Source organism: Lithobates pipiens, unplaced genomic scaffold, assembly GCF_037356315.1.
Source record: "Lithobates pipiens isolate NorthernLeopardFrog02 unplaced genomic scaffold, aLitPip1_a1.2 Scaffold_27, whole genome shotgun sequence".
NCBI lineage: Eukaryota > Metazoa > Chordata > Amphibia > Anura > Ranidae > Lithobates > Lithobates pipiens.
In genome coordinates, this window is record NW_027507788.1 from 24,769,780 (window position 1) to 24,788,176 (window position 18,397).

At 47.1% G+C, this 18,397-nt stretch overlaps 1 protein-coding gene across 7 annotated transcripts; it reads left to right on the forward strand.

Annotated features, from left to right (window-relative positions):
• The first annotated feature begins 1,248 nt into the window (after positions 1 to 1,248).
• Positions 1,249 to 16,105, forward strand: LOC143933672 (zinc finger protein 574-like). 7 transcript variants are annotated; one of them, XM_077456648.1, is made up of 5 exons: positions 1,289 to 1,413; positions 3,686 to 3,844; positions 6,075 to 6,126; positions 11,574 to 11,809; positions 13,286 to 16,105. In XM_077456648.1, the coding sequence occupies exon 5, from the start codon at positions 13,304 to 13,306 to the stop codon at positions 15,890 to 15,892; it is 2,589 nt and encodes an 862-aa protein (XP_077312774.1). In that variant the 5' UTR covers positions 1,289 to 1,413; positions 3,686 to 3,844; positions 6,075 to 6,126; positions 11,574 to 11,809; positions 13,286 to 13,303; the 3' UTR covers positions 15,893 to 16,105. The 7 variants fall into 7 exon arrangements, with proteins under 7 accessions (XP_077312770.1, XP_077312772.1, XP_077312774.1 ...); XM_077456644.1 differs by lacking the exon at positions 11,574 to 11,809 and having other exon boundaries at positions 1,249 to 1,300; XM_077456643.1 differs by lacking the exon at positions 11,574 to 11,809.
• Positions 16,106 to 18,397: the final 2,292 nt, after the last annotated feature.

An 18,397-nucleotide genomic window follows, 5' to 3' on the forward strand; every position in this document is an offset into this window, starting at 1 on the left:
GGGGGCAGCTGATGTAAGGACGGACTCTGCTGGGGGACCTGATGGAAGTACGGACTCCACTGGGGGCACCTGATGGAATCCGGTGGCAGGCGACACACTCAGGGGTCCCACTGATTCTGGATTATGGTGAGTTGAATGATTTCATTCTATATTACAATGTAATAATAGTAATAATGCGCTTCAATCATCCTGACGCCACAACAACCATGGTGCTGGGATGATTGAAGCGCTAACACCAGGTGTTTGGAATATCTTTATCTGCTGATTTGTTAAACTCTGGAATACACATTTCTATTGTGGTGTAGGATCTGGGCCTGCTGTCCCTCCATCTGTCTTTCCTTCCTTCTCTCTCCTTCCCTCCTTTCTCTCTCCCTCCCTCTTTCCCCCTTTCTTTCTCCATCTCTCATTCATCTCAGACTCTAACCACACCCCCATTTGAACAACGCCCATATAAGCCATGCCCACTATTTCACATAAATCGCGCCCATTTTTTTACGCTGCGCACACCACATTTTTAAGTGGTGAGTGAGCTCACCATCCTTTCCTGTCTGTGATTGAAGTCTCCCCCTTGCCCTTTCCTTTATCCCCTGCCTCTGAGTGAGTACACTAAGGTAATTTAGGGTTCTCAGAGCACCTCTTACATCAGAGTTCCCCTTTACACCAAAGGCCACAGTGTTCCCCTTTAGATCAGGGTTCCCAGAGCATCCCTTATGTTAGAGTCCCCAGAGTTCTCCCTTACATCAGTCTGTGGACTCTGATGTAACGGGGACTCTTGTTATTAACTTTATATGATTAGAAATTTTATTTATTTGTAAAATATATGCATTAAAAAAATGTTCTAAAGTGTTTGGGTTCGACTTGAAGAAAAGGTGGCAACCCTATCCGGTGCACAGCGGCCGCCCTGTAGCTGCTCTAGGGCGGTCGGCAATGGGTTAGAGCAAGGGGATGTAAATAACAACCATTTTAATACAGAGAGCTCTGCCACGGCAACTTCCATGCCAACACAGTCAACCTGCACAAAACCTTCAACACGTTGTATACACCGGCTGAGAACCTCACATAGAATTCACAGAGCCACCAAGCCATGATCCCCTACAAAAATAAAGGAGGTAACTTTTGAGCAGATTTTTGCCCACAACAAACATGGCGCTCGCGGCGCGGTGCGGCGACGTCAAGTCCCCCGCCGTCGCTTCCTACGAACGCCTCGAAGAAGGGAGATTCTGATTGGTTCCCTGTCTCCCGAGGCCAGCCAACGCGAGGCCGCCTTGTAATCGCATTGAGAGAGCGGCGCGGTGTGTAGGTGAGAGGAGGAAAGGAGGTGTACGGGGCGGGAGAGGAAGGGACCGGGCCTGTGACCCGCAGAGCTGACACTCTGACCACACCGGGAGCTGGCAGGCCTGCATCAGACTGCCAGTAATTTAAAAGAACAGTCCCTTGAATTAGGTGGGGTGGAGGGTTTCCTGTAGTCAGAGAAGGGTCCCCCTCTGGGGGGTGGGGGGAGTGTTGTGGGGCCTGTTCCTCATACAGAGAATGCCTAGAAAAGTCAATTTTTATACTTGGGGCGCCTTTTTTGTGTTTATTTCATCTCATTCTTTATATTTTTAGGAGATTTTGTGACGTTGTGCTCCTCTGGGGTGTCGCAGGGCTCCGCAGTGTACAACGTCAGACCGCCGCGTCCTATCAGGAGTCACGTGGCACGCCGCCATCCAGGCCCCGCCTCCTCAACACGCCGCCATGCTGATCCTTTGGCTTCAGTAATGTGAGCCGGGCCGCCTCCTGATTGGTGAACTTGTGCGGGGTCACGGGGGCCTCTCTTGGGGCGGCTTTCCTTAAAGCGGAGTTCCACCTAACAATAGAACTTCCGCTTTAAGGGAGGTGACCCCTGACATGCCACATTTGGCGTCTCTTTTTTTGGAGGGGGTGGGGGGAGCGCATGCCCTCTTTTTAGAGGGTCCCTGCTCTGACTTCCGGGGGCCCCAGAAGGGAGATCACCTCTCCGGCCTCCCTCTCAGCAATCATCGGGGACACGTCACAGGTCCCAGATGATGCCCGGCCAGTCGCGGCGCACATGCTCAGTGGGTGCCCGGCTGTGACGCCACAGTTACAATGCCGGTGTCACGCCACATTCGGCTACCCACTGGAGTGCGCATGCGTGGCGCCACCATATGCGTTCCAACACAGGGCCCCTCGCGAGTTCGCTTCGCTCTCCACGCATTGGGCACGGCCTTGCTTCGCTCGGCATAAATATAATCTAGCTCTGTCGACTTGGATGGTGGGGCTTGAGTCTGGATTCAGGGGTGGAACGCATATGGTGGCATCGCGCAGTCCAGTGGGTAACCAAATATGATGGGTCGCCATATGTAAAGAAACGCCGGCACTGCAGAGAGGAAGGGGAGACTAGCGGGGCTTCGACCCACACCCCCACACATCGCTGGACCCTGGGACAGGTAAGTGTCCGATTATTAAAAAGCAACAGCTGCAGTATTTGTAGCTGCTGACTTACATTTTTTATTTTTTTTTAAGCGGAACTCCGCTTTAAGTATTTGTGACCCCCTGACATGCCACGTTTGGCATGTCTTCTTTTTGGGGAGGGCGAGTACCTATCTTTCACAGGTTTCCAGCTCCCACTTCCTCTCCTGGTGGAAGTTCACCCCCATCATGCCCCCCCCCCTTTTGCAATCTTGATTTGAAGATTGCCAAGTGATTCATAAAGTGCAGCTGGGCGCCCACACTTGCAATGCCAGCGCTGCAGAGAAGAGGGGGAGAGGGGCGGGGTTTCACGCACTCGTATCAATGGACCGTGGGACAGGTGAGTGTCTGTTTATTAAAAGTCAGCAGCTACACTTTTTGTAGCTGCTGGCCTTTTAAATGGATGAAACTCCACTTTAAATTACAACCAAAGACAAAACGTTTTTTTTTTTTTTTTTTTTTTTCATTTTGAGTAGAGTAATGGAGGGTTATGACCCCTGTCGGGTTTTTTTCTTTTTTTCATCTGTGTCCCATTGGAGAGATTTCCCATCACTTCCTGTCCCATAGTCAAAACAGGAAGTGAGAGTAAGTCCCTGCAAAGTGAGGGGAGTGCCGGAACTAGTGTCCCCTTTGAAAGATTTTCCCTTTTATTAATGTTCTGGTGACAACCCAAAGTTTGGGATTTTATTTCGCTTACACAGGTGGCAATAAACGGAGAGGAGGAATCTTCCTAATGAGGACACAGACCGTAAGCTCTAACGAGCAGGGTGCACTGATTTCCCCCCCCCCCCCCCGCGCATTGTAATTGTAATGTTGTAAAACACAGCGCAAACTGTCGGCGCTATATAAATCCTGTATAATAAAAACCTGAAAGGTGCCATCAAGAGGGTTTGCATGCCAGAAGGTGGGCTTTCCTTGTGACTTCTGTGATTGGCTGTCACATGACGGGATGCGCCTGTCATGAACATGAAGTGACAGCATGGTCACTTTGCTGGGAGCACGCAGCGAGTGCACTCAGTTCACAGAGCTGTCTCTATCCTCTATCATATAAGTTTAAAGGGTAAGTTCACCTTTACAGAAAAATCTGTAAGGTGAACTTACACAGGAGGTGAATGAACGCTCCAGGGTCCCCGTTTTACTGAGCTGTCAGTGCCCGTGCAGCTGGTTTAGCGGGCCGGGGATTTCAAATCCTTGTTCTTTTTTTTTTTTTGTGCAGGGCTTCTGGGATGGACCCGATTGATTCTTATTGGTCAGCTCCTGCACAGTGAATCGCTATAGGTAGTCCTGGCAGCACTGCACAGAGAAGAGGACTGGTATCAAATCCCCAAACTGCTGGACTGGCTGTGTGGGCAATGACAGCTCCACATACCTGGAGGTAAATGCAACAGGGATATGGGGGGGGGGGCAGGTTTACGTTCATTCACCTCTTAAATTTTTTTCTGAAAAGGGTGAACTAACACTTTAAGCACTTGCTGACCATGTAATGCTTGTGTGCATACAAGCTGCAGATGTACATCTGCTGTGTCTGCTGAGGTTTCTGTACACTGAGCTCCCGGTCTCTGTCTATGATTGGGAGGGGCTCCTAGTCAAGTGACCACAGTGACATTCAGTCACAGAGATTGGTGAAGTCTGTCCTGGTGTTAGGGCCCCTGTAGAGAGATACCATCATTAGGGCCCTCACCGGCAGCAGTTAACACTTCTATCCAGAGATGGAATGAGGTGGAATGGGGCGCTAGGCAAGGTAGAAGCTTTGCCCCTCATCTCTTTGATTGGAATTGAAGAGGATTACATTGGGCACAGAGAAGCCGTTCCATCTGTGTTGTCTGCACTGTCATGACAACAACCTACCAGTCCATCCTCCCTTGTGAAGTGATAAGCAGGTACACTGGTGTGACCAATAGTGCTTTCTCCTGGCTTACTGCAGGAACTTGAAGGTTGTAGCTGGGGCCCCCCCGGACAGCCATTAGGCCAGAGGCTCCTGCCTATGTTGCCATGTTGATGATCCGGCTGTGGTGCCGATTCCAGGGCTGACTGTCGCTCACACTGACACATGGACCTCCAGGATGAATACCACTCCTGGATGCTTCCTGTGGTGCCTTTGGTAACAAATCCCTTTCCTGTGCGGAGGGAGAAGGCCCCATTTATTTTAGAGGAAGATTATACAACCCAGCAAGGGCTTAAAGCAGAGCTCCAGCCAACAATATGATAAAAAAAAAAAATAGCCTATTTAAAGTAAAATAATAAAATCTGCTTTTTGCTGCAATATTAGCCTTGAGTCCAGAGGAACCACTTCAATACTTTTTTTTTTTTTCTGCCACTGGATGTCTCCAGTCTCATAGCCAGCATCATTCAATCCACAGCATGTGGCTGGGCAGTAAAAGAAGCAGCAGCATGGTGATAAGCTCATTTTCCTGTCACTCTGCTCTCTCCTCCACTTTATATGCTAACAAGCATGCTGAGATCAGCTCATTATGCTGCTTCTTCCTGATACACTCCATCCTTGCAATACAGAAACTGTAATGGGCTGATATAAAGTACAAAATTGATGATTTGCCAACAACTGTGCGATATAACCTAACTAGGTTGTATACAAGCCTACGTGGCCAGATTTAACTACACGTTTTTTGTCTACTAAAGAGAACCTCAAATGTAGGAGCTTCCAGAGGTGCAGTTCTGGGGGCGGTCATCCTCAACCTGGCTTTACAGCCAGTAAGTCCCTGAAACATCCATGCAACCAGTAAAGTATGAAATGCCTGGACTCCCTTCCTGCTTGTTCCAGGTCAGTGACTTGCTAGGTATGTTAAACCCGTCTAAGGAGGATTTTCCCTGAGACTGCACTTCATAGAACAAGTTGGCAATGGTGCCACACATATTTCTCTGTTAAAGAGGAAGTAAACCCATCAGGGTTTACTTCCTCTTTCATTCCCTGCAAAGGTAAAGCATAATGGACTACTATGCATCGCATAGTAGCCCATTATGTGTCACTTACCTGACACAGGAGCCAGCGAAGTCACTGCTGTCCCCTGTAGTCCGGCGCATCCATCTTCTCGGTGGGTCTCGCTGCTCCGCCGCTGTCATTCGGCGAAGCTGCGATGACGTCACTCCCTCGCATGCGCACGGGAGCCACCACTTGAGGCATATCGCCGTTGACCACGGCGCGCTCAGTGCGCCTGCGCACCACTGTCTACGGCGCTTGCGCCGTAGACAGCGGTGCCTGTCTTTTGGCAAATATCTCCTAAACCGTGTAGGTTTAGGAGATATTTCTTGGACCTACAGGTAAGCCTTAATCTAGGCTTACCTGTAGGTCAAAGTTGGTTGTAAGGGTTTACAACCACTTTAACTGGTTCACATTTCACATGAGTGGTTTGCTTTGACCCAAACATGTTGTTTTTTTTTCTAGCAGTTCAACCAGACATGGCTGAATAAATCGAAGCAGACTTCCTTCCCTTCTAATAGGTAGAATTGCCATACGTTTTCCATCTGCATGGACGTATTAGTAGTTGAGGTTTAATAGAGATGCTTTGTGCTGATATTAGGACACTTGTGATGTCACAGCTTATTGATTATAAAATATCCATCTAACCTGAAATTATTCTTTTTTGTAGGTCACTTTCATGAACACACCTAAGCCTCCTTGATCAGCTCGCTGTGAAGTCGGTAGGTGTATGCTCTCATGTCTGCATTGGCTAGCTAGAGTTGGAAAAAATTATGATTATTTTAACTGTTTATCAAGACATTGATGTATATTTGGTACAGTGGGCGCATCCAATTTTACTTTAATCCCATTACTCATCATAGGGCAGTTCTAAAACAGAGCACACATCGGTAGGATAAGTAGCATGTGACGCTGTTAAAGCAGAACTTTACCAACAACAACGTAATAAAAAAAATAATGTTCTTTAACAAGGAACATTCATTCCACATGAATAATTGTGCTACCAAAATCAGTGTGTAAATTTCCTCCAGCCTCGTTCCTGTTTCCTCTCCATGGAGGGTGCCATTTTGCTGAGCCCCGAGCAGCAGTAAAACTTTACCCCAGTGTTGTAAAAGCAACTGAGTATGTGCAGAGCAGGGTGAGGCAGTATATTACTGGATCTTAATTGGCATAAGCACTTATTTTTAGTGCTTTACAGTGCTATACCTGCTAAAGTTAAAGGGGTTGTAAACCCTCGCGGTTTTTCACCTCAATGCATTAAGGTAAAAAAAGTTTGTGCTGTAGCGCACCCCGACCCCAAGCCACCTCCCCCCCTTTTTACTTGCCTGAGCCCAATCATTACGAAGATGAGCACAGGAGCTCCAGCCACTGTCTCGGGTCCTCATTGGATAGGTTGACAGCAGCAGGAGCCATTGGCTCCCTGCTGCTGTCATTTAAATCCAGGGGGGCGGGCCGCCGAGTCCTGCTGTCTGTGTCATTGGATGCTGCAGCAGGATTTTGGAGCGCACCCGCACAAGTTCCCACATGGAAAGTGACTCTCCGTGGGGACATGCGAGAAGAGGAGGCTGGGAGCGCTGTGGGGGGACCCCAGAAAAGGAGGATTGAGTCCGCTCTGCAAAAGTATGTAAGTATGACATGACGTTTTTTTTTTTTTTTTTTTTTTTTTTTTTTTTTTTTTAACCACAAAGCTTTACAATCACTTTGCGTGAGCTAGTAGGACTTTGTTGGACCAAAGCGATATTTGGTTTTGTCTTAAACAGTAGAAGAAACTAGAGGCTTCAGCTAGAACTGATTTTCATTTCAGTGGTCACTGACCAATGGATTATTCTGCTCATTTTACAGGTCCTTCTCAAAAAATTAGCATATTGTGATAAAGTTCATTATTTTCTGTAATGTACTGATAAACATTAGACTTTCATATATTTTAGATTCATTAGACACAACTGAAGTAGTTCAAGCCTTTTCTTGTTTTAATATTGATGATTTTGGCATACAGCTCCTGAAAATCCAAAATTCCTATCTCAAAAAATTAGCATATCATGAAAAGGTTCTCTAAACAAGCTATTAACCTAATCATCTGAATCAACTAATTAACTCTAAACACCTGCAAAAGATTCCTGAGGCTTTTAAAAACTCCCAGCCTGGTTCATTACTCAAAACCGCAATCATGGGTAAGGCCGCGTACACACGCGGGGACTGTTCGCTCAACTTTGTCCGCTGAACAGTGTTTCAGCGGACAGTCCGCTCGTGTGTGGGCTTCAGCGGACAGTTTCAGCGGACAGTTTGACGAACAAAGTTTTTCGGAAATCCCGAAAAACTGTCCGCTGAAACTTGGTTTGAGCGGACAGTCCCCGCGTGTGTAGGCTTGTTCGTCAAACTAAGTTCCGCGCATGCTCAGAAAGGATTTATACGCCGAAGGTTGCATTGCAGTGTATAGGACGTCGTTTTCTAGTCCCGTCGTACGTGCCGTTCACGTCATCGCGCACGGTTTCAGCGGACTGTTCGTTCGTCGTGTGTGGGCAAGTCCGTCCATGCTAATTTTGAGCGGACTGTCCGCTGAAACTGTTTGACGAACAAAGTTGAGCGAACAGTCCCCGCGTGTGTACGCCGCCTAAGACTGCCGACCTGACTGCTGTCCAGAAGGCCATCATTGACACCCTCAAGCAAGAGGGTAAGACACAGAAAGAAATTTCTGAACGAATAGGCTGTTCCCAGAGTGTTGTATCAAGGCACCTCAGTGGGAAGTCTGTGGGAAGGAAAAAGTGTGGCAGAAAACGCTGCACAACGAGAAGAGGTGACCGGACCCTGAAGAAGATTGTGGAGAAGGACCGATTCCAGACCTTGGAGGACCTGCGGAAGCAGTGGACTGAGTCTGGAGTAGAAACATCCAGAGCCACCGTGAACAGGCGTGTGCAGGAAATGGGCTACAGGTGCCGCATTCCCCAGGTCAAGCCACTTTTGAACCAGAAACAGCGGCAGAAGCGCCTGACCTGGGCTACAGAGAAGCAGCACTGGACTGTTGCTCAGTGGTCCAAAGTACTTTTTTCGGATGAAAGCAAATTTTGCATGTCATTCGGGAATCAAGGTGCCAGAGTCTGGAGGAAGACTGGGGAGAGGGAAATGCCAAAATGCCTGAGGTCCAGTGTCAGGTACCCACAGTCAGTGATGGTCTGGGGTGCCATGTCAGCTGCTGGTGTTGGTCCTCTGTGTTTTATCAAGGGCAGGGTCAATGCAGCTAGCTATCAGGAGATTTTGGAGCACTTCATGCTTCCATCTGCTGAAAAGCTTTATGGAGATGAAGATTTCATTTTTCAGCACGACCTGGCACCTGCTCACAGTGCCAAAACCACTGGTAAATGGTTTACTGACCATGGTATTACTGTGCTCAATTGGCCTGCCAACTCTCCTGACCTGAACCCCATAGAGAATCTGTGGGATATTGGGAAGAGAAAGTTGAGAGACGCAAGACCCAACACTCTGGATGAACTTAAGGCCGCTATCGAAGCATCCTGGGCCTCCATAACACCTCAGCAGTGCCACAGGCTGGTTGCCTCCATGCCACGCCGCATTGAAGCAGTCATTTCTGAAAAAGGATTCCCGACCAAGTATTGAGTGCATAACTGAACATAATTATTTGAAGGGTGACTTTTTTTGTATTAAAAACACTTTTCTTTTATTGGTCGGATGAAATATGCTAATTTTTTGAGATAGGATTTTTGGGTTTTCAGGAGCTGTATGCCAAAATCATCAATATTAAAACAAGAAAAGGCTTGAACTACTTCAGTTGTGTGTAATGAATCTAAAATATATGAAAGTCTAATGTTTATCAGTACATTACAGAAAATAATGAACTTTATCACAATATGCAAATTTTTTGAGAAGGACCTGTATATGTTTCTGTGGTAGTGACTCCCTGATGGAGTTCCCATGTTCCCTGCCAGGGAAAATTGATTTGCTGAAAGTGTTAAGTGAATATTTTCAAAATGGGATGCTGAGGCTTGTTGGGGCTCCAAATGTTATCTGCAGGAGTGTGCGGGTGGCAGATTGCACTAGTACAGGTTATTAAAAGGCATTTCCTGCTAATTTGTTTACTTTAACTGAATTTGTTAGAGATGCAGTCTGAGTAACGAACATTGTCATTTTAAAAGTTAATACAGCTGTACCCATTCCCAGCCCATTTCTGTGCATTGAACTGCATTGCATTCGGCAGCACCTTGTACCCTGCTAGGTGCAGTACTGTGTGTTGCTGCAACTCATTAAAGTGGTGTTGCCACCAAAAAATAAAAACTAGTTTAACCACTTGCTTACTGGGCACTTAAACCCCCCTCCTGCCCAGCCCAATTTTCAGCTTTCAGCGCTGATGCACTTTGAATGACAATTGCGCGGTCATACAACACTGTACCCAAATGACATTTTTATCATTTTTTTTTTCCCCACAAATAGAGCTTTCTTTTGGTGGTATTTAATTACAGATGGGAGTTTTATTTTTTGCTAAACAAACAAAAAAAGATGCAAAAAAAAATAAAAATCATGTTTAATAGTTTGTTATAAAATTTTGCAAACAGGTCATTTTTCTCCTTCATTGAAGTGCACTGGTGGGCACTGATAGGCTGCACTGGTGGGCACGGATGGGTGGCACTAAGGGGCACTGATAGGTACCTATCACCACTGATAGGTGGCACTGATGGGCACTGGTAGATGACACTGATGGGCACGGATATGTGGCACTGGGGTGCAGCACCTTTGTTGAGGCAGATTGTGGGCACTGCTGGGTGGCACTGTGGGCACTGCTGGGTGGTGCTGGGGGGCACTTATTTTTTTATTGAGGTGGCACTGGCAGGGGGCAGGTGGGCACTGGCAGGGCTGGCCGTGATCGGGACTGATGTCCCGATCACGGCCGCCGGTGATCGGCTCTTTTTTTTTCTCCTCGCGCTGTCAGCGTGAGGAGGAATAATAGCTGATTACCGGCTCCGTTGTATCGCATGATCAGCTGTCATTGGCTGACAGCTGATCACGTGATAAGGGGTCAGGATCGATCCCTTGCTCGGATCAGTGATCAGGCGAGTCTCATAGACTCGCCGCTCGTGCACGGGACGACGTCAATAGACATCGCCCCGGCAAAGGAGGTCCGCGCTGTAGCCGTCATTCGGCTATAGCGCGGGTCTCAAGTGGTTAAAATTCTTTAAAAAAATTTGAACTTTTTTTATTTTTATTTTTTTACTCGCCTCTAAATGCCTGTTGCTAGGGGGTCCCTCGTAGTCTGCCGCCTTCATCACTTGACATCACTTCCCCTCGCACCGCACACGTGTCCCAGATGACTGTGCGGTGTATCACGATGCCCTGCACCGCTCGTGCATGCGCAGTGGGTGCCCGGCTGTGGCTTCACAGTAAGAATGGCGGAGCGGGGAACAAGGGGGGTCTTCGTTCCCCCACATCGCTGGACCCTGGGACAGGTAAGTATCTGATTATTAAAAGTCAGCAGCTGCAGTATTTGTAGCTGCTGACTTTAATTTTTTTTTTTTTTTTTTTTTTTTTAGGGGGCACCCCACTTTAAAGTGATTTGTAAACGATCACCTTGTAAAACAACCCATTTAGTTTAAAGCGGTAGTAAACCCGCAATGTTTTTTTTTTTTTTTTTTTTTTTTTTTTTTTAAACCTGCAAAGCAAAAGGCATAATGAGCTAGTATGCACCGCATACTAGCTCATTATGAAATACCTTAGAACGAGGCCCCGACATCTGGCCCGATCCACGCCGAGGGAGCCGACATGCTCCCTCGGCGTCTCTTCCTGGTATCGCGGCTCCGGCGCTGTGAGTGGCCGGAGCCGCGATATCGTCACTCCCGCGCATGCGCGCGGGAGATTTCAGTCCGGCCGCACGAGCGCTGCCGGATTTTCACGGAGAGAACCCCCTTGTGCGCATGCGCCGCTGCAGTCAGCGGCGCATACCGAGGGGAATATCTCCTAAACCGTACAGGTTTAGGAGATATTTTTTTTACCTACAGGTAAGCCTTATTATAGGCTTTCCTGTAGGTAAAAGTAAAAAAAATGACCATACTACCACTTTAAAATTGAAATGAAGGCAAAACATTTGTTTATAGTACCATAATACCACTACCACTTTTTTTGTTTTTATAAGTTATCACAGTCCCTCTTTTCCCTCTGTTCTTAGCTGCAGTCTGATTAGCTGAAGTCCGATTATTGGAGGAGAGCAGACCGAGTTCCCAGCATAGCTAGAGAACTGATCACTGGTGTGTTCTGCCTCGTGTGCTCAGTTTTTAACAGGAACGAGGGACTGGCAGGAACACCAGGATCTTCACACAAAAGAAGCAATACAAAGAGAACAAGATACTTTCTCATACAAGTACATGGTACAGCAGGCACATATCGGGAATTTGAAATACTGGGGTAACGCACTCTAAAGTGATTGTAAATTCTCTTTTTATATTTTTTATTTTTTTATTTTTATTTTTTAGTTAAGAATAACAAACATGTCCTACTTGCCCCCTCCTGTGTAGTAGGTTTGCACAGAGCAGCCCAGATCCTCTGTTTTTTGGGTCCCTCTCCATGCTCCTGACCCCTCCCTCCTCTTGAATGCCCCCACAATAAGCAGCTTGCTGTGGGGGCACCAGAGCCAAGTCACAGCTCCCTGTGTCCATTCAGACACTGAGCCATGACCCTTGTTCTCCTCATTGGCTGACTTTGACAGCAGGGAAGCCAATGGTGCCATGCTGCTGTCTCAGCCAATGAGGAGGGGAATCCTGGGCAGCCGAGACAATCCTACAACATTGCTGGATCTAGATTTGGCCCAGGTAAGTATTAGGGGGGCTACTGCAAACACAAGGTTTTTCATCTTAATGCATAGAAAAACCTGATTTACAATCACTTTATGTCTAGGGGGTGAGGAATAAGGTCCCTTTCACACAGGAGATACGATAAGCTCCGCATGTCAGTTTTTATAGACAGACATGATCCGTGTATCCCTGTGGATTGGTGGGTGTGAATAGACTTGTGTCCGTTTACACCCGCCTACCCCCAATCTGATCTGGTCCGCTAAATTAATTTTATTTTTTTAAGGGGTTTAATTCTGCTCCATCTTGGCGGATTGAAGGGCAGTCGGGTGTAAACTGACAGCTGGTCCATTTACACCCAGCCACCCATAGAGCAGAGCGGGCTGTGTCTGTCGACTCTGCAGAATCTGAGTGAACACGGACTTGTCATCTGCCCCGCTCTGCTCAGCAGGGGATCAGTGGACAGTTCCCCTGCTGAGCGAATCAGATTCTGCCACATGTGAAATCAGGCTTAGGTGTAATACATTAGTCTTTGCTGCCGTGGGCATCTGTGTGACTGCTCCCCCTAAAGCCTTGTTTCTAAGTTGCTCCAGTGATTGCATGCTGACGTCATCGTATACACTGTGGGACCAAAAGTCCTGCATTGTACATGAGGAAAGCGAGGGTCCCCCCCATAACCCAGGGTAACCATGAGAGGAGTGTGGAAGCCTCCTGGAGCGAAAAAAATAAAGTATTTAGTGGATACTTCTCTTTTCCTGTTGCTGCGTCAAGAACTCCCTGCTGTACATCTGACTCCATGTGTCCACCTGGGAGGTCTTTGTTATTCCTGCCTCTATTGTGTGTTCCAGCTCTTCATGTTACATCCTCCATAACATTAAATAAATGGAAAGGCCAGCAAGGAGAGTTGTAACTCCTCATAATGGTCGCAGTATATGTTCAGACCTGGAAGCTCGTTATAGAGATCTTTAGAGTACAGCGATCAATAGGGTCCCGGATAGAGAATTCACTTTTGGGGAGGACTGACACTGCACTGTATATTTGTTATTTTTGTGTGTCCGGAAATGTTAAAATGACAGCTCTTTTCTTTTGGCAGTTTTAGTTTCTGGTCTGGATGAGCGGAGATGCTGCAATGACAGAGTCAGAAGAGACAGTCCTGTTTATAGAGCACCGCTATGTGTGCTCAGAGTGTGGAGTGGAGTACCCCAACTTGGAAGATGCTGTTGTGCACCAACAGAGCCATACAGGCGTGGGCCAAGAAGCAGAGTACCAGGTCCTGGATCTTGGCTCCCATGAGAACCAGTACCAATGCCTGGAATGTGGACAGCTGCTGATGACGCCCAGTGACTTGCTTGCCCACCAGGAGCTGCATATTAGATTACTGCAAAATCCTCCGAAGCCAGAAAACCTGAAGATCAAGCGCCCGTCTCGCAGTGAAATTCACTATGAATGCCAGGAATGCAAAGCCTTGTTTAACAGCCAGGATTTGTGGCTGGCCCATAGATACACGCACATGGCACCCCAAAATGTGCCACAATCCAAGGTGGTGTTACAGACAGAAGACCATGTTGTGGAGGACTCTATACAGCTCATGTGTGACCCCTCTACACCTGGTGAGGTCCACCTTGTTGCTGGTCAGCAACATTTTGTCCCAACCTCATCATCCGGTGCAGCCTCCCATACCCAAGTGTTAGTGGACCTGGAGCATTCCTATAAAAAGAATGATGATGTAGGGGAGGAGTGTGCAGTGGAAGTTTTGTTTTATAAGTGCTCTGAGTGCACTCAGCTTTTTCAGACTCCTGGGGAGTTCCTGGAGCACCAAGCCACCCATTTCCAAGGCCAGGAAAATGCTGTAGAAGTTAGCAGTCAGTCAGGTGAGGCAGCACAGCCTTTGGCTAATGAACAGATAGTTGAACAGCTAGTGAAAGAAACTGCTCCCCCTGACCGTCCTGGACAGGTGAGTGGAGGTGTCTCAGCTCCTCCAGTAGGGGAACAAGTACCGGCTCTGAATGACGTTATCCGGTCTTGTGCTACATGCAAAGCATCTTTTAAGAGTGAGAGAGAACTTAAAGCCCACTTAATATCTCATAAGACTGGCCCCTTTAACTGTCCTCTATGTAGTAAAGTGTTCCTTACACACCAAGATGTAGAAGAGCACCTAAAGTCACATCAAAGTGAACATCATTATCTTTGTGTGGAATGCGGTTTGGGCTTTGCCAGTGAATCTGTCTTGGTTAATCATCGCCGAACCCACCAGGCTAATCCTCTGTACTCCTGTGAATGTGGCCAGACCTTTGTCAACATGACTAAATTCCTTTACCACCGACGAATGCACAGCACTAAAACCCGAGAACCTGTGCAAGAGGAAGAAAAAAAATCAGACTGCACCTTCCCCACTTCTGCCGGGGGCTATGTGTGCTCAACTTGCGGTAAAGCATTTCCCCTGATGTCTCAGCTGTTGCGCCACCAGCGTTTTGTGCACGCAATGGAAAAAAGGCACAAGTGCCCAACTTGCAGCAAGCCGTTCAAGAAACGCTCGCATCTTCGCAACCACATGCTTACTCATACAGGTGAGCGCCCGTATTCTTGCAGCGTCTGTAGTAAATCATTCAATGCTCAGGCCAATCTGCTCCGGCACAAGCTTACACATACCGGAGAGAAGCCGCACAAGTGTCAGCTGTGTGGCAAGGCATTCAGCCAGTCTTCAACACTCCAGCAACATCTGGTTGTGCACAGCCAAACCTACCCGTATAAGTGCACAGAGTGTGGGGTTAGCTTTCACCGTCCATACCGCCTCCTCATGCACCAGTATCACCATACCGGGGAATACCCGTACAAGTGCCAAGTTTGCGGCCTTTCTTTCCTGCTCAAGAGATTACTGGAGGTCCATGAACTTGGCCATCGTGGTGAAGAGCCTTTCAGATGTGCAGACTGTGGCGCCAACTACCCATCTTCTCAGCGTTTAAAAGACCATCGTTGTAACCGGACTGGAGCTGGACCGGGAGACAAGTTGGAGTGCCCAGTTTGCGGCAAGAAAGTGAATTCTGATGCCGGACTCAATGCGCATGTTTCAACTCAGCACGCTGGCGCAAGAAGTGGAGCTGGTTACCCAGGGAAGAGTAAACAACCCCTGCCATCAAGGAACAAGCCGAAAGTAGGCTCCAGAAGCCTGGAATGCCCCGAATGCCATAAGACCTTCAGCACAGAAACGTCTTTGCAAGTTCACCGCCGAATTCATACTGGGGAGCGGCCCTACCCGTGCCAAATTTGTGGCAAAGCTTTCCGCCAGTCCACCCACCTCAAGGACCACGTGCGCCTTCACACAGGTGAGAAGCCCTTCAAATGCGACGTTTGCGGCAAAGCTTTTACCATTGCAGTGCGTCTAGCTGAGCACAAGCGTATTCATACAGGTGAGCGGCCCCACGCCTGCCCAGAATGTGGGCGTGCGTACCGTTCCTTTTCCAACCTGTGGAAGCACAGGAAACTGCACCGAGAGCAGGCTATACCACTGCATGATCACGAGGCCCATGCTGCGGACCTCTCTAGTGCTGTGGCGATAGTTGAGACTGTAGAAACCATTCCCATTATAGAGACTGTGGAAATTTTCCCCGAAGGCAGCGCCATAAATGTACAGGATATCCAGTTTGAGACTTTGCAGGTGGAGAATATACACTTGGGGAACATTCAGATCGGTACCTTGTGAGTCAAGTCTACTTGAAAGTCAGGAACCAGCATGTGATCTACTGAACCTACAGAACAGAGTTATCTATTTGGAGCAGTGTGGTGCGCTACCTGTTTTGCTGATGTTGCAGGGATACACCTTTGCTGTTTAAATCTGCTTTAATTGTGTCCTTCCAGTTTAACATGTTGTTTGAAATGTATATTTTAATTAAACCCTCTAGTTATTTACCTTTTACTAGTGAATGTAGACAGTCCTATGTTTGTTTTTTCTGTGTGCTGCAGCTGGTAAGAAATGTGTGAATATGACGATGTCTGCAAGGTTTTTTATTTTTGGTTCCCCCCCGTGCACAGGACACATGACAACACAAGTCCCTTAAAGGAAACTTATACTCGTGTTCTCTTTTTAGTGCTTAAATTGTAAGAGAAGCTTAAGTCACTTACCTATTCCTAATAAAATATTCCCCTTCCTCCTACCTATCCTGCCTAACCTGTATGGAAAAAGATCTGTGTACTTACCTATTTTATCCGTTCTGGGCTGGTCATGTGACCATGCAGCTCTGCTAGGAAGTGCTCAACTGGTTGGAAATTCTGGGAGCTGTGATGTACCATAACCCAGCTATTGTCTGTGCTCCCTCCACTCCTCTACAGTAGGTGCCCACTAATGCGGGGGAGCCAGACCTGCGAGATTAAAAATAGGAAAGTACACCTAATCCTGTGGGGTTTTTTTTTTTTTATTGGAGGCGAGGGATCGGTCTTAAAAATAGTTACTTACAATTTTCCTCCGCTTTTAACGTACCTCAAGTGCTACTCCAATTCACACCACTTTTCAAATGTTGCCTGCAATTACTCTTAAAAGGGAAGTTAAATTGAAAATTAATATAAGATAAAAAAAAAAAAACGTACATAATTACCTAGGTGGATGCAGCATTGGTCCCTCGATCCCTCTAAAACAAAGAAAAGAGTGATCAAGGTCACTGATCACTCAGAGCAGAGCCTCCCTGCTTTGCTCCTCCAGTCCTCACTGGAGTGGAGAAGGGTGGGAGTGGCTGGCTGACTCGGCCTCCCAGCATCTCGCTGAAAGTCTGAGCCAGCTGCTTCCCGGGAATTTAGGTGAATCCCAACATTATAGTTGGGATAGCTCCAGAACCTGAACCAACATGGTGATGTCAGCCGACAGCAGTGCAGAACAAAGTGCACTTCTGTGATTTCCCCCCAAGAATCCCTAAATCAAGATCAATAATAATCAAGATTCCCTAAAGAGGTTTGGCCTTCTTTCTTTGTAGTGTCCTGCAGTGTGTACTCTATGAAAAGGGTAGGCAACTTCAGCACTCCAGCTGCGTTGAAACTACAAATCCCATTATGCCTTTGGCTGTCAGTCTTGCAACTTGCTGGATTGTCCGTGTTACCCCCTTCTCTATGCTCTTCCCCAACATGCTGGTGCTGAGACTCAGACTGACCTCTGTAGTTCATATGACAAGATTGCTGTAAATGGGCACTCTGCATTCCTGATGCTTTCCAAATGGCCCCTGGGCATAGTAGGGGAATAGCACAGTACAAACCTATGCACAAACTACTCTGAATTTTTATGCAATATCTGGTCCATGTCAGACATTGATTTTTGTGTGGCCTCTGCTTCTATAGATATTGAAAATGCAGATCAACATAGCATATAGCCAAAAGATTGGATGGCCTAAGTGACCCGCCATGATGAAATACACAATGGTTTGGCTGGATTTGGTCCTGAAGTGGATGACTAGGTTTAATAAGGTCAGTATAGAAATTGGGCCACTAGTACATCTATTTTTAAGGTTCCTTGAATATAGATTTAAAGGAGTGCCACAAGGTACAAATTAATATCCTTCGTTATAAGTTGATAGCTAACATATTTGGGGTTGCAACATAATCTTCTGTAGGGTAGTCTTCGACATATATCCCCCTTTTCCCATGATAATTTTCCTGCTGCACAATAAGAAGGTCAAACAGCACGTTCCTCCAATGTCACTCCCCACAGGCATCTGTCCAGAACCAGAAAGAGAAGATTCCATAGTACAAAATAAAAAATAAAAAAATTAAACAAATCAATGCAGGGCCATGTATGTTGAAGCTCTGGAGGGAGTGACACTCATTAGTACTGTAGGATCAGGTGAAATGGTTGGTGGGTAACCATACATGGGGCTTTTAATGAAGAGTGGCTCCTTTTTCTCTTTTTTTTGTTTTAAAAGTAGAACTTACGGAGCAGGATCCTGCATCCAGAGCTGGAGGAGTGAAGAGGATGTGTGTCTGGAGCAGGACTAAATATTTTTTTGTGCATCACAGACCTAATGCTCAGTGAGCAGGCTCAAGGCCAGTAAGGGATATGCAACACCTGTGTACCCATTTCAGCACATGAAGGCCTCCCCTCACTGATTCGGCCTAAAGACTACTTTCACGTAGGCTTCAGTGTGTATAAGAGCAGTGTGAACAGCAAGCATTTACAGGACTTTCAGCAAGCTTTGTTGAAGCTTTAAAAGCACCCTTAAAGTGGGAT